The 15010-nt window shown below is 44.9% G+C and overlaps 2 protein-coding genes across 2 annotated transcripts; both read left to right on the top strand.

Moving 5' to 3' along the window:
- Positions 1-2318: 2318 nt before the first annotated feature.
- On the top strand, positions 2319-2924 carry LOC104897050 (uncharacterized). Its single transcript, XM_010683858.2, has one exon. It carries the CDS (start codon positions 2319-2321, stop codon positions 2922-2924), a length of 606 nt encoding a protein of 201 aa, XP_010682160.1.
- Positions 2925-3040: 116 nt separating this feature from the next.
- On the top strand, positions 3041-3637 carry LOC104897051 (uncharacterized). The gene has a single exon (XM_010683859.1). The coding sequence runs from the start codon at positions 3041-3043 to the stop codon at positions 3635-3637; it is 597 nt and encodes a 198-aa protein (XP_010682161.1).
- Positions 3638-15010: the final 11373 nt, after the last annotated feature.

Raw genomic sequence — 15010 nt, 5'->3', positions numbered from 1 at the left:
ATATATATATGACCATAACATGAGACTAAGTGCGGGAGGTTAATGAAAGTTGAGCTAAGAAGTAAAAAATCAGCCTGAAATGACCTTCATTTACCCAAAACGGGTTTCAAAGCATGAAAAAAGATTTTACTTGACTCTAATGGTTAAATTTGTTGCTATTATAGCTATACATGTTCTAACATGAGACTAAATGCGAGAATTAAGGAGAATGAACATGAAAATCTAATATCGATCCTAAATGACCTTCATTTACTCAAATGGGTTTCAAAGCAATGGTTTTTCCTAACTCTAATGGTTACATATGTTGCTATTAATACCATATATATATGTCCTAACATGTGGCTAAATATGGAAAACTATGTAAATTGAACTTGAAAGACCCAAATAGGCCCGAAAAGACTTTCATTTACCGAAAATGACATTTATCTATCCAAAATAGATTGAGAGCATATGAGTGGAATTTACTTGACTCTAGTGGTTAAATATGTTGTTATTATAGCTATACATGCTCTAACATGAGACTAAATGTGAGAATTAAGGAGAATGAACATGAAAATCTAATATCGATCCTAAATGACCTTCATTTACCCAAAATGGGTTTCAAAGCATGAAAAATGGTTTTTCTTGAATCCAATGGTTATATATGTTGCTAATAGTACCATATATGTCCTAACATGTGGCTAAATATGGAAAACTATGTAAATTGAACTTGAAAGGCCAAAATAGGCCCGAAAAAACCTTCATTTTACCGAAAATGACATTTATCTACCCAAAATGGATTGAGAGCATATGAGTGGACTTTAGTTGACTTTAATGGTTAAATATGTTGTTATTATAGCTATACATGTTCTAACATGAGACTACATGTGGGAATTAAGGAAAATGAACATGAAAATCTAATATCGTTCGTAAATGACCTTCATTTACCCAAAATGGGTTACAACGCATGAAAAATGGTTTTTATTGACTCTAATGGTTATATTTGCTATTAGTACTATATATTTCCTAACATGTGGCGAAATATGGAAAAATATGTAAATTGAACTTGAAAGGCCAAAATAGGCCCGAAAAGACCTTCATTTATCGAAAATGACATCTATCTATCCAAAATGGATTGAGGGCATATAAGTGGACTTTACTTGACTATAGTGGTTAAATATGTTGTTATTATAGCTGTATGGGGACTGACTAAGTTCCTTACCGGTTTAATCCAACCGATAATCATTGATGAAGTCACACACTCTTATCGCTGGACCGATGACTCCGTCATACCGGTTTCCTAGCAATGCCTAGCCGGCATCCTTCTTAGGGCCTACTCCCAAAGGCCCGGGCTTGATCCAGTCTCATCTATCAGCGCCTGCGGGCCTAAAGATAGAATTATCTACAAGATAGAACTATATCCTGAAGGGATACCAAGGAATATCCTCCGTAAATACAGGGGCCCAACCTGTATACGGGCCTAACTGGGTTCCTATAAATACCCCCTTGATCTGAGTCATAAGGTACGTTCACGAATCCCAAGAATATATACTTGAGACCTACCGGTTTTCCGATAACTGACTTAGGCATCGGAGAAGCGTTCCTCAGATCAACCCCCGAGACTAGTTTACGTGCTCTTTCTTGCAGGAACTTAAACCAATTCGATTGACTACGAGGCATACCAGTTCGTAACCTAAAAACTTGTCCCATACCGGAACAATTGGCGCTAAAAGGAGGGGCGTACAATACCTTGTAGTCTAAGCCATTTCTCGCAAACAAAAACCCATGGATCCTAATCAGCAATTTGGGATGCCGGAAACAGATGAAAACAATGTTCCCGTTGAGAAAGCGCCCTCAGGATTCTCAACTCCGTTGCCAGCCACCAAGCAAGGCCGACCGCCCACTGACAAAGGTAGAAAAACTCCTGAACTCCCCAGGAAAGCATCTTCCAAACCCTGCAGCATATGTTCACCCTAGAACAACTTCGAAGTGCTGCAGAAGTCTTCCAAGCCATGGCGAGCAACACTCCACCGACCGGTCCGCCCGCTAAGCGACCTCTGAGCAGAGCCCACAGTCGAGTGAGAAAACATCGTTCACTAGGAACGGGCCGCCAGGGAGAGCGAGGCCGGCATGGTCAGGATCAGGTGGCCAACTCCAAAACCCCCACATAGCATATAGGAGACGAGGAAGAAGAGGAGGAGGAAGCGCAGGACACAGAGGTCCAACATAAATCCTCTCATCTAAGGAAAGGGAGCGAATACCGGTGTAGAGCACCGGTATCTTTGCGGAACTCGCCATTTTCCACTGCCATTCTTCAAGAGCCCATGGAGAAAATAAAGATGCCGACATGTAAGTATGATGATAGGACAGACCCGGAGGACCATATATCAGCCTATGAGGGGTACATGTTGTTATACACTGACACTGACTCAGTATGGTGTAAGGTGTTTCCCTCTACATTGACTGGGCTGGGGCAGACATGGTTTAAAAGCATACCACCGGCAACGGTTTTCGACTTCCGCCAGCTTACGTTAATGTTTGTTACACCCTTCGTTAGCAACAAACGAAGGGAAAAAACCACCGACGAGCTGATGTCGGTCAAGCAGGGAGAGGTAGAGAGTCTAAGGGACTATGTCGGACGTTTTAACGCAGAGGCTGTCACCATCCCTACTTTCCAGCAGGAAGTGGCTGTCTTAGCTCTCATGACGGGACTGAAGGAAGGGACTCCTTTCAGAAATTATCTGGGCCGGAAGAAGCTAACCAGCCTCACAGAGGTGTTGGGCAAGGCCAACGACTACATCCGGGGGGAGGAGTTTGACAAAGCCTCAAATGCCAAGAGGCCTGCAGCAGAGGAAAGGATAAAGAAAAAGACCGTAAAGAGGATAAATACCGGAAAGGCAAGAAGCCGGACACCGCCAATAGAAGAGAGGAGAGTAACTCTGTGAAAAAGGGGCATGAAGGCCGACCTGACAAGTACCACAACTACACTCCTCTCACGACATCCCGTGCCCAAATATACGAGTTACACAAAGATGATGACAAGTGGCGAAGGCCTAGGAAGATGTTCTACAAAGGCCGGGATAAGTCAAAATGGTGTGAATTTCACAGGGATTATGGTCATATAACTGAAGACTGCAAAGACCTAAAGGACCGGATCGAAGACCTCATTAGAAGAGGATACTTCACCCAGTACCAAGCAAGGGTTGACCGAAAATCTCCATCCCGAGAGGATGAAAACGGCAATAGAAGGCCAGTCAAAGACAGGATCACTGAAATCCAAGTCATCTCGGGTGGACCGACAAGAGGAGGAAGCATACATGGTGCCAAAGCCAGCTTGAAAGAAGTCAGGCACCAAGTAAACTACAACACGGCAGGGAAGTGGCCAGCACCTCCAGCCATGCCATCTATGGTTTTTACGAAGGAGGATGTCAGGGGAATTGTCTATCCCCATGACGACCCCCTGGTAGTATCTCTGCAGAAATCAACCGCAATGGTCCATCGCGTGCTGGTGGATGGGGGAAGTTCTCCCAATATAATGTATAAAGAGACGTTCGAAAAAATGGGCTTTGACACTGCATGTCTGAAGCCGGTCTCGTACCCAGTTATCGGTTTCACAGAGGCCTCTGTAGTTCCAGAAGGAACCATCAAGCTGTCGTAAAACTGGGGGAGGGGGCTCACTCCAGAAACCTGCTAGTGGAATTCCTCGTGGTTGATGTGCCGGCAGCGTACAATGCCATTATAGGACGACCTCTGATCCATGACGCTCAAGCTGTGGTTTCAACCTACCACCTTATAATGGTTTATACCTTAAATGACGGCAACCCCGAGAAACTTCAGGGAAACCAGGAGTCAGCAAGGGCATGCTATCTGACCGCTCTCAGGCATTCCGACCATAAACGACCTGCTGATACACCACCATCGGAGAGGATGAAACGGCGGCTGGAAAACAAGGCCAAGAAGGACCTGTCAATGGAAAATTTCGAGGGAAGGCCGGCAGACCAGCCGAGACCTAGCCCGGAGGGAGCTACGGAGGAAGTAAGCCTAGAGTAGGAAAGGCCAGAAAGGATTGTGAAGATCGGGGCCGATCTGGCGGAAGAGGTTAAAGTAAACCTGATCTCCTTGCTGAGGGGACATGCCGACATATTCGCTTTATCAGCAGACGAGATGCCGGGCATTGACCCGGAATTCATGGTGCATCGACTGAATGTGAATGAAGATGTCATACCGGTAAAGCAGAAAAAGCATAACTTTTCCAGTGAGGAAAATGCCGCCATCAAAGAAGAGGTAGATAAATTGCTGGCAGCAGACTTCATTGAGCCTTGTGACTATCCTGAATGGCTTGCGAATGTAGTCATGGTGAAGAAAGCAAACGGCTCCTGGCGGATGTGCGTTGATTTCACGACCTCAACAAAGCTTGTCCCAAGGATTGCTATCCACTACCCAAAATATATCAACTGGTAGATTCTACTAGTGGTCATGCCTTACTTAGCTTCATGGATGCCTTCTCTGGGTACCACCAAATCAGCCTGTTAGAGTCCGACAGGAATAAAGCGGCTTTCATCACAGAGGCCGGGGTCTATGCGTACAAAGCCATGCCCTTTGGGCTCAAAAATGCCGGTGCTACTTACCAAAAATTGGTGGATAAGATCTTCGAACATCAAAAAGGCCGGAATGTCGAAGTATACGTCGACGACATCATAGTGAAGAGCCTCACAGAGGAAGCACACATTGTTGACCTGGAAGAAACCTTTGCCACACTACGGCAGTATCAAATGAAGCTAAACCCCAAAAATTGTGTATTCGGGGTAAGATCCGGCAAGTTCCTGGGGTTCATGGTAAGTGAGAGAGGCATTGATGCCAATCCAGATAAGGTCAAAGCCATCAATGACCTCCCGGAGCCGAAGAGCATCCGGGACATTCGAAACTGACGGGAAGAATGGCGGCCCTCACCAGGTTCGTATCCAAGTCAGCTGAGAAGGCCCTACCGTTCTTTAAAATCCTAAGAGGAAATAAGAAGTTCGAGTGGGGGGATGAGCAGAAGCGGGCTTTCGAGGAAGTGAAAGCACAATTTAAAAAGCTACCGACAATCACCCGACCAGATCTAGGAGATAAGTTACAGCTCTACGTGTCGGTCTCACAGAAGACGGTAGCAGCAGTATTGTTGGTAAACAAGAAGGGGCAGCAGAGTCCCATATACTTCGTAAGTCACGTGCTAATAGGAGTAGAGCAAAGGTATGAGCTGCTGGAGAAGATGGCATATGCCGTCCTGATCGCAGCAAAAAAGTTGTGGCCATACTTCGACTCCCACACTGTCCAATTACTCACTAATCAACCTCTGGAGAAAGCTCTACACAAGCTCGATACAACCGGCAGGCTCCTCAAATGGGCAATAGAGCTATCTGAGTTCGACATCGAATACCGGCCTCACACAGCCATCAAAGCTCAAGCACTGGCCGACTTCATTGTTGAAACTACGTACACTGAGCCATCTGAATCCACCGGTATCTGAAAAATAGAGGTTGACGGTTCAACAACCCAGAGTGGAGCTGGGGCAGGAGTGGTCATGACGTCCCCCGAAGGGGAGATCTTTAAATACGCCATACGATTTGGCTTTAAGGCGTCTAACAACGAAGCAGAATACGAAGCAGCCCTGGCCGGAATGAGTCTGAGCATTGCGGCTGGCGCAAAGAAGATTCTCATGACCACAGACTCGCAGTTGGTATCGATCCAAATTGAGGGAACCTATGAAGCCCGGGAGCCGGTTATACAGAAGTATCTCAGCAAGGTAAAAAGCATGCATGACGGCTGGATTGCAGAGCTTTGAGATCAAATTAGTGCCAAGAACAGAAAACATGGCGGCTAACGCCCTGTCAAAGCTAGCAAGCTCGAGCGTCAGTGACCAGAAGTGAAGTGTCATGGTGGAAACTTTGGGGGAGCGCAGCATAGACACTCCAGCACTAGACGTCAACATCATAAACAAGAGCCCAAAATGGTACGACGACATTATAGCCTATAAACTGGCAGGTACCCTCCCGGAAGAAAAGGTAACGGCCCAGAAGCTGAAGAGGGACGCATCTTGGTACTGCAAATTTCAAGGCCAGTTATATAAGAAAGGGTTCTCACTCCCATTATTAAGGTGCGTAATGGCCCATGAGGCCACGAAGATAATAGAGGAGATTTATGAAGGAATCTGCGGGAATCATATCGGTAGAAAAGCGCTGGCACTAAAGGCATTAAGAGCAGGCTTCTACTAGCCAAGTATGTTGGCAGACGCCCAGGCATACGTCAAAAAGTGTGATAAGTGCCAGCGATTTGCGCCCGTGATAAACCAGCCGGTAGATGACCTGCAGCCGATTCTAAACCCAATCCCTTTCGCTCAGTGGAGGATGGATATAATAGGACCTTTCACATCGACATCTGGAGGAAGGAAGTTCCTAATTGTGGGTATTGACTACTTCACAAAATGTATTGAGGCAGAACCGACTGCTAAGATAACGACCAACCAGGTGAAAAACTTTATCTGGCAAAACATTATAATCCGGTTTGGAATTCCTATGGGAATAGTGATGGATCACGGTGTCCAGTTTGATTGCGGTCCCATATGCGATTTCTTGCGGCCATATAGCATCAAGTTTGCTTATTCGTCGGTCTGCCATCCCCAAAGTAACGAACAGGCAGAAGCTGCTCACAAACAGATCCTCAATGCCCTAAAAAAGAGGCTGGACGAGCTAAAGGGAGCATGGGCCGACATGGTTCCAGCCGTGCTATGGTCCAATAGGACCACGGAAAAGGAAGCCACCGGTGAAACTCCGTTCCGGCTAGCTTTCGGAGTAGAAGTCGTGCTGCCGTTAGAAGTAGGATTGCCTAATTGGCGAATCTTAAACTACGAACCAGATGTGAATGGACAGCTACACAAAGAGGACCTAGACCTTCTCCCAGAAGTAAGGCTGGCAGCAGAATTGAAGTCGGCAGCATGAAAGGACCGGATAAGCAAGGCTTACAACAAGCGAGTACGAAGTCGACCCGTTTCCAAAGGAGACTTCGTGCTTAGACGAACAACAACAATCGGGAAGGCGCATGTGGACGGTAAACTTATCGCTAATTGGGAAGGGCCATACTTGGTCAAGGAGGAAATCGTACCCGGATCTTATCGGTTGGAAGACATGTCGGGCAAGCTGCTGAAAAATAGCTGGAACGCTAGTGTCCTCAAAAGATACTACGTGTAATCAATAGAATAGGCATTGTTGCCAGTAGGATTTAATTTTTCCTAGCATTCTTGTTTTTACCATTGTAGGCCATAAATCCGGCACAGCCGGGAAGAGCCGTTTTATTTTAATAAAATGAGCATCTTCTGCATACAACTCTTTAATTATCTGAACCTGCCGGTCAATGACCTTCGTGGATCTGTCGGATAAAAGCTAAAAGGCATTATTAATCATTCAGTCAATGACCTTAGTGGATCTGCTGAGTAGATTAAAGTGCAAAACCGGTCAATGACCTTCGTGGATCTTTCGGATAAAACAAACATGCATTATTAATCATTCTGCGATGACCTTAGTGGATCTGCTGAATAGATTAAAGTGCGAAACCGGTCAATGACCTTCGTGGATCTGTCGGATAAAATTAAAGGGCATTATTAATCATTCAGTCAATGACCTTAGTGGATCTGTTGATTAGATAAGAATGCGAAACCGGTCAATGACCCTCAAGGATCTGCCGGGTAGAAGTAATTGCACAGTATTAAAAGTTAATTCATGACATTCGTAATTATGCCGATCAAAACCTTGTTCTGTTAACGGTTAATAACCTTCAATAAGTTAGCCGGCAGCATTAACTAAACAATAAAAACATGCAAAGACTTGACAAGGCGACATCAAAGTTGAGCAAAAAATGGGGTCTGTATTAATAGTCAAAAGAACAATTACAACCCTAAAACAGTCGGCCACAAATGGCCAACTGCAAAACACTATTGGCCACAGATGACCATATGAACAGAACGGTAAAGATAGTTTGGCTGCCCAAGGAAAAAGACGTTATGAAGGCAAAAAGCACACCACCCACAAAGTGGCCCAGTACAAGAAGGGTAAGGAAGGAAGCTAAAAATCTATTTAACAGGCTCTTCTTCCTCAAACCTTCCACCACCACTACCGGATCCTCCGACTTATTGTCACCGACAAGAGGGTTGGTAGTCACTTGCCCCTCAGTATCAGCGGCAGGGATGACGATCTCCTAGCCCTCCTCAAACTCGGCCCTGGGATCCGCGTTGGCAATATTAGCCTCAGTTACACCGGTATCCAAGACTTCGCCCTCCACCGGGTTCTCGTAGTCGCCGCGAAGGTGAGCTGCTTCAATGGCGGACCAATCAAAGTCCGGATAATTGTGGCGCACACACCTCATAGCGGCCGACCAACCCCCATTGTACCGGTTGAGCAAGCGAGACACGAAGTCCATGCCTTTCTGATACTCCCTGACGGCCTCGCGCTCCAACGTCTTCGCCTCCGCAATCTGCTCGCGAAGAAGGCGAATCTCGGTGTCCTTGTTGGATAGTACCAAGGAGTGGTCCTTCACCACCTTGGTAAGAGCTTCATCCGCCTTCTTCTCGGCAGCCAAGGCAGAATTCATTTCAGTTTGGGTCGCCAGCAGCTCCTGCTCCTTGACGGCCATTTTACCCTTCAGCTCCTGGCGATCCTTTACCTCCTGGAAATAGGAGGTCTAGAAATACCGGTAAAGGTCACATAGCACCTTACCGGACTGAGCTGACTGCAGGAGGCACAGAACGAACATATTAGTAAGCAAAAAATCGACAGCACACTTGTAAGAAAAAGATATGACAATCTATGGAGCTTACCAGGGCAAGGTTATGCGCATGCGTCGCAGCAAGCGCGTAGACTTCGTCTACCGGCATGTCGTACTTGAGCTGCATGGCTTTTAAGATACGATAGCCTAGGTTTCCACCCTCCAATAGACGATCAAGTAGCAGAGATTCGTCGTCCAAAACGTTAAGCTTAGGCTCAAACTTCTCGCCATCTTTCACCAGAGAGCGAGACCAGCGCTTCTTCAGCAACTCCGGCACCTCAAGCCAGGATAGCTCCAGGTAGCCCACCTTCCTGGGCTTAGCAAAGGGCTCCAACCCCGGTACTATCTCCGACAGGGTAAGCTGCTTATAGATTTTGGGCTGCAGGGAAGAGCTACTGACCAGGGCGACCCGACCCGAAATAAGAGTTGTGGATTCAGGAGCCGTGGAAGGGACCGGGGCCTCTTTATTGGCCGCCCTCTTAGCAGCTGGCTGCTCCTTTGCCGGCTCGGGTTTCCTCTTTTGAGAAACCAGGCCGACCTTCCGGTGTACTAGGGGCGTGGTATCCCTGTCGTCCTCTTCAAAGAGGGAACCCTTGCCGGCCCCTCGACCTCCTCGGCCCCAAGCAGCAGCGGGGATGGAAACAAAATGACGAGCAGGCTTGGGAGGCATGTTGCTCAGAGGACGATAGCGGTGATCGACGTGTAGGGCCTCTCGAATCAAGAAATCCCGGCCTGAGAACAAACACCCAAAAGGGACACGTCAGTTAGCAAGATCAGACGTGAGGACAAGCAATAAAACAAAACAAAGCATGTTCAAGTATGTACCCACCGTAAGGGTCGGTACGACAGAAGCCTAAAGCCGACACGGCGGGGTTGCTAAACACATAGGTAGCGTGAGGCAAGCAGTATTTCGGCACTGCTATCTGTTTCTTGCCCCTTAACGCTGGTATCGAGGTAGAGGCAAAGAAGTCATAAACCAGTCTTTCTTGGCGGGTAAGACCGCGATCAGGGATATGTTCCATCCGAGAGCGAGGTTTGGTCCACTAACGGCGTAACAGGAAGGTATCCGGCACGCGCACCTAGAAAAATCTTTCCCTCCAATACTTGAAGGAGGTAAGTTTGGGATACACCGATAATTACCGGCCTTTGTGTACAAAGACATCCAACCACCTCGGCCCTCACCTTCCTCGGCCCGGGACCTTCTTTTCCTCCCAGCTCCTCTCCCCTTGGCGGATTCGTCTTCCTTGATCCAGTGTATTTTCCTGAAGAGGTTTAAGGTTTCCGGGAACCCTTTATAACGGACAACCCAGGCGTACGCCATCAAATTCCCCCATCCTAAGGGGGTCAGTTGGGCCAGGCAGATATTCCAAGCCTTGAAAATTTTGATGAAAAAGGGATCTAAAGGGAATCTCAGCCCAAAGTCTAGCATATGGGCATAAATAGCAAAGTGACCGGCAGGGCAATCGGTCACACAACTTCCCTTAGCCGGGAGCACTAGCTTGTACTCGTCCGGAAAGGCAAAGTACTTGGGTCCTTTGGTCAAAAACTTATTTCCCCTACAAATATCGGCCCAATCCCCGTCCTCATCCGACTCTTCGGGAATTATTTCTGGAGGATCTTCCCGGTCGGAATCATCCCGGTTCTGGAGGATCTTCCCGGAGACACCGTTGCCTCTCTAGGCCTAGGCCTACTAGAAGTCTCCCCTATGTCAAAGGCGGATTTGGGGGCTGAAGAGATACCAGGAGGGAAAAGTTCTGGGGATCGTTCAGCCAGACCTAGCACGGTCCCATATTGTCCATAAACATTTACTCCCAAGGCCTCTGCCTATCCTACTACCATCCCCAGAGGAGAGACTCGTATTGCCGGCTCATTGTCTTGCCTACCAGAAGTACTACAGTTATTTTGGCTTTTAGTTCTAAGTTCCCTAGCAGCATCTACTACTGGTGAATCGCTAAACTCTATGGACTTAGAGGAAACGCTATCAGAGTTAACGTCACTTTCAGATAGGACAGAAGGAGTTCTAGAAATATTTTGTGAATCAGAATCTGAATACATTTTAAATACGATGGTATGAAAGATGAGAGAAAAACTTGGAAGAAATACCTGGTATGAAGAGTATGAGAGAAGATTGAACAGGTATCAGTAAAGTGCGCAAAGGCCGGGGGAGGATTCGAATCAAAACCGTCAAGAATGCTAAGGTAGAGAAAGTCCGTTATGGAGAGTAGAGCAGATTCGCGATTGCAAAAAGTGAGAAATGAAACTTGCGTAAGGCGTATTTATAGAAGACATGAAATCCAGCTGTTAAGCAGGTTGCTCTTAATGAGCTCTGGCAGCAGGTGCGAGCCCTAAGGCGACGATTGAAATTCTCCCGCCAACATTTCATCTCCTTGTTCCAGCTCAAGTCAGCTTCCTCATGTCGGTTCAGAACCTCTAAAGCAGGATACGTCTATACTCGACATACCGGCTTGGGGTTAGTTGTATGGGGACTGACTAAGTTCTATATCGGTTTAATCCAACCAATAATCGTTGATGAAGTCACACACTCTTATCGCTGGACCGATGACTCCGTCATACCGGTTTCCTAGCAATGCGTAGCCGGCATCCTTCTTCGGGCCTACTACCAAAGGCCCGGGCTTGATCCAGTCTCATCTATCAGCGCCTGCAGGCCTAGAGATAGAATTTATCTACAAGATAGAACTATATCCTGAAAGGATACCAAGGAATATCATCCGTAAATACAGGGGCCCAACCTGTATATGGGCCTAACTGGGTTCCTATAAATACCCCCTTGATCTGAGTCATAAGGTACCGGTTTCCCCATAACTGACTTAGGCATCGGAGGGGCGTTCCTCGGATCAACCCCCGAGGCTAGTTTACGTGCTCTTTCTTGCAGGAACTTAAACCGGTTCGATTGACTACGAGGCATACCGGTTCGTAACCTAAAAACTTGTCCCATACCGGAACAATAGCTATACATGTTCTAAAATGAGACTACATGCGGGAATTAAGGAGAATGAACATGAAAATCTAATATCGGCCCTAAATGACCTTCATTTACCCAAAATGGGTTTCAAAGCATGAAAAATGATTTTTCTTGACTCTAGTGGTTATATAAGCTATTAGTAATATATACGTCCTAACATGTGGCTAAATGTGGAAAACTATGTAAAAATTGAACTTGAAAGGCCATAATAGGCCCGAAAAGGCCAAAATGGGTTGTTATGTCTGATTCCTTCTCAATATCCCCGACTTCTTTGCAACTTGAGGCTATATCGAACATGAACCGCAACATATAGTAGCCACACTCGGTTCCCCCAGGGTCTTGAGCACACTAATTATAGAATTACATTAAAAAATCATGTAAGAAACATACATGTTTGTTTTTTATAAAAGAAAGAAGTAGAAAAAATAATATGAATTACCTTCATTATTTTCCACTGAGGAACTTTTCATGTTCTCTCAACCTTCTTCAAACAACCGTAGTTATGTTATTTTCATGTGAGAAGTGGACAAAGGAATAAATTAGTGAATCGTGTTATGCTAATAATAAGCATTTTATTTAAGTAACAAACATACCTATTTATGCATGATTTGAGGAGTAAGGATCGTGGTGGGGAATCAAACTAATGTATTGTGTTGTTTGAAGGACAAATCACAAGAAGCGACCAATGGGCACTAAAATCCCCAAAAAAAAATAGGAAGCAATCATGTGATTACTTGTATTGTATGATAATTATTCAGTGGTAAAAATGGATACATAATTAAGAACTATACTCTTCAAAACAAGGGGCAAATATGAACTTATGTTGTGCACTTTAGCTGTTTAGAGACATAGTCGAATATACTCCTTAACCTTAGTCGTGTTTTGCAAACAATTGTTGGCTCATATGAAAGTTGGACATAACCACCCAAACTGATCGCGTGCACAAGGAGAATCTTGGAGTAATCTTCAATTCAAAGCACAACCAAGTACATAACATAGATATTTTATTAGATATTGCAAAGAAAGTTCATATATTTCATAAGTACAAATGCTATACCTCAAGATCATACTTGAATCAATGAAACATTCAACATCTCTCCGCAAAGGAACTCCTTCACATCAACCTTGGACACCCATGTCGATGTTCCCTTGTGGTAGTTGAATTCCGTGGTGTCCAACTTCACCTCCATATGAGTTTCATCCGACATATCACGCATATTTGCATGTAGCCATAAGCATGTCTTAGTGAGACATTAAAGCGTTGATGACTCAATCCAAGTATATTTAGAAGGGTTTTGTTGGCGACCTGAACCTTTGGAGACTTGCGTTCCTTTCCCCGAAATCTTGGCTTGTTTGAACCCTCCTTTTCCTTCGCCTTTTCTAGAGGAGGTGAGCCCGCCTTGCTTTCCTTGGGCTTCTTTATTCTTTCAAAAACCTATTGATTCAAACGAAAAACATTCAACTTACTTAGTTAATACTTAATAGATATGAATTAAATAAATTAATATGAATGAAGACTTTAGTTGCTTCATTTTACCTCGTCTGAAAACCTCACCCATGCTGACGGCCACAACACATAACCACCACGAGTGCCGATCAAGACATTTATATCAACCGACGGGTTAGGCAATGGGAGGGCAAAGTCTTCGTAACCAGGAGTGATGGTGACTATATTAGCCGCCAAGTGCTCATTGTCCACAGACTCATGATGGACTATTGCTTGTTCACTTTATGGTTGTACATTTCCTTCAGCCACCACAATCAAACCCTCATCTTTTACATCTATTAAAAACAGGCAAGGCGTTTCTTCCTTCAAAAGTATATGAATTGAGGCTAATTTATATAATTACTTATTTTTTGAAATTATAAGAAGGATAGTAGTTACCTCTAACTCAAGTATAGATGGTGGTGATTTTTGTGTGTTAGGATGGCTAGCTCTGTTCTCCAAAGGAGGATCCAGTTTAGGCTGACGTATCGCCGATAAACCATACTCTAAAAGGATATATCGCGTTGAAACTTTTCGTGAGTTTCTCCGTAACCTTCTCTGTAATATCCTCCATAAGCTTCTCCCGAAGAGCTTGTGCCACTAGGGGAAAAAAAAGGAAGGGCTGCGCCGGAAGGGCTGCGCTTTCTTTATTGCGCAGCCCTTCTATACAGTAGGGCTACGCTTTTAAATAAAACGCAGCCCTTCGTTAAAGTAGGGCTGCGTTTTAATAGAAAAGCGTAGCCCTATTTTGTGAAGGGTTGCGCTTGTTTAAAAAGCGCAGCCCTACTGTTACAGAAGGGCTACGCTTTTTTAAAAAGCGCAGCCCTTCTATGGGATTTTTTAAAAAAAATAATTATGCAGCCCCCTCTCTCTCACACGCCCCCCTCTTCTCTCTCACCCTCCCTCTTCTCTCTCTTCTCTCTCTTCTCTCTCAACCTTCGTCGGATCTCGTTTCTCTCTTCACCCAACAACAACAAGAAATCAGCATTGGCTTGGGACTTTCCATCCTTACCATCGACATAAACACCCCCATCTCATTCTCTCTCACCCCCATATCGTTTCTCTCTCACCTTCATTATCTCGGCGTTCCTTCTCCGTTCGTCGGCTTTAATTCCTCGTCCGTCGGCTTTAGTTCCTCGTCCGTCATTCCTTCAACAACAACTTCGTCGGCTTTAGTTCTCCGTTCTCTGTTCCTCGTCTGTCGTTCCTTCAACAACAACACCAAGCACGACAGCAACAACAAGCACGACAGCAAATGTTGGTCGAACTCCGCTTAAGCACGGCAGCAACAACAAGCACGACAGCAACTTCAGATCTATAATTTTAGTTTTTTTTTTCATTTTCGTTTATTTTTTTCATTTTTTGTTCATTTTCAGATTAGTTTATTTTTTTAGGGTTATTTTTTTTTCATTTTTGTTGATGTTCAGATTTGTTCAGTTTCAGATTAATTCATTTTCAGATCTATAATTTTAGGGTTATTTTTTTTCATTTTCTGTTCAGTTTTGTTAATTTCTGTTTGTATTTTCATTCCTTTTTTTTTTCCAATTTTCGTTAGTTTCCATGTTGTTGTTAGTGCTGCCGTTTTTATCTTAAAGCAAGCTCAAACATTCTTAATGGCAAAAAAATCAATATCATCTTTCAAAAATCATAGCGGTATACATACAACCATTTCAGTTTCTTAATAAAAAAAAATTTTTGGGTCAAAAGGGCTGCTCTTTTTACCTAAAAACGCAGCCCTTCACTTGTAAAAGGGCTGCGTTTTTAGG

This window comes from Beta vulgaris, chromosome 6 (genome assembly GCF_026745355.1).
Source record: "Beta vulgaris subsp. vulgaris cultivar EL10 chromosome 6, EL10.2, whole genome shotgun sequence".
NCBI classification, from domain to species: Eukaryota; Viridiplantae; Streptophyta; class Magnoliopsida; order Caryophyllales; family Amaranthaceae; genus Beta; species Beta vulgaris.
Note: the sequence above shows the minus strand (reverse complement) of the source record. Positions and strands in the feature narration are given on the sequence as shown.

Bases quoted from the DNA above. Each gene is read 5' to 3' on its own strand.
- LOC104897051 (XM_010683859.1), top strand. From the start codon at position 3,041: ATGTTCTACAAAGGCCGGGATAAGTCAAAATGGTGTGAATTTCACAGG.
- LOC104897050 (XM_010683858.2), top strand. From the start codon at position 2,319: ATGCCGACATGTAAGTATGATGATAGGACAGACCCGGAGGACCATATA.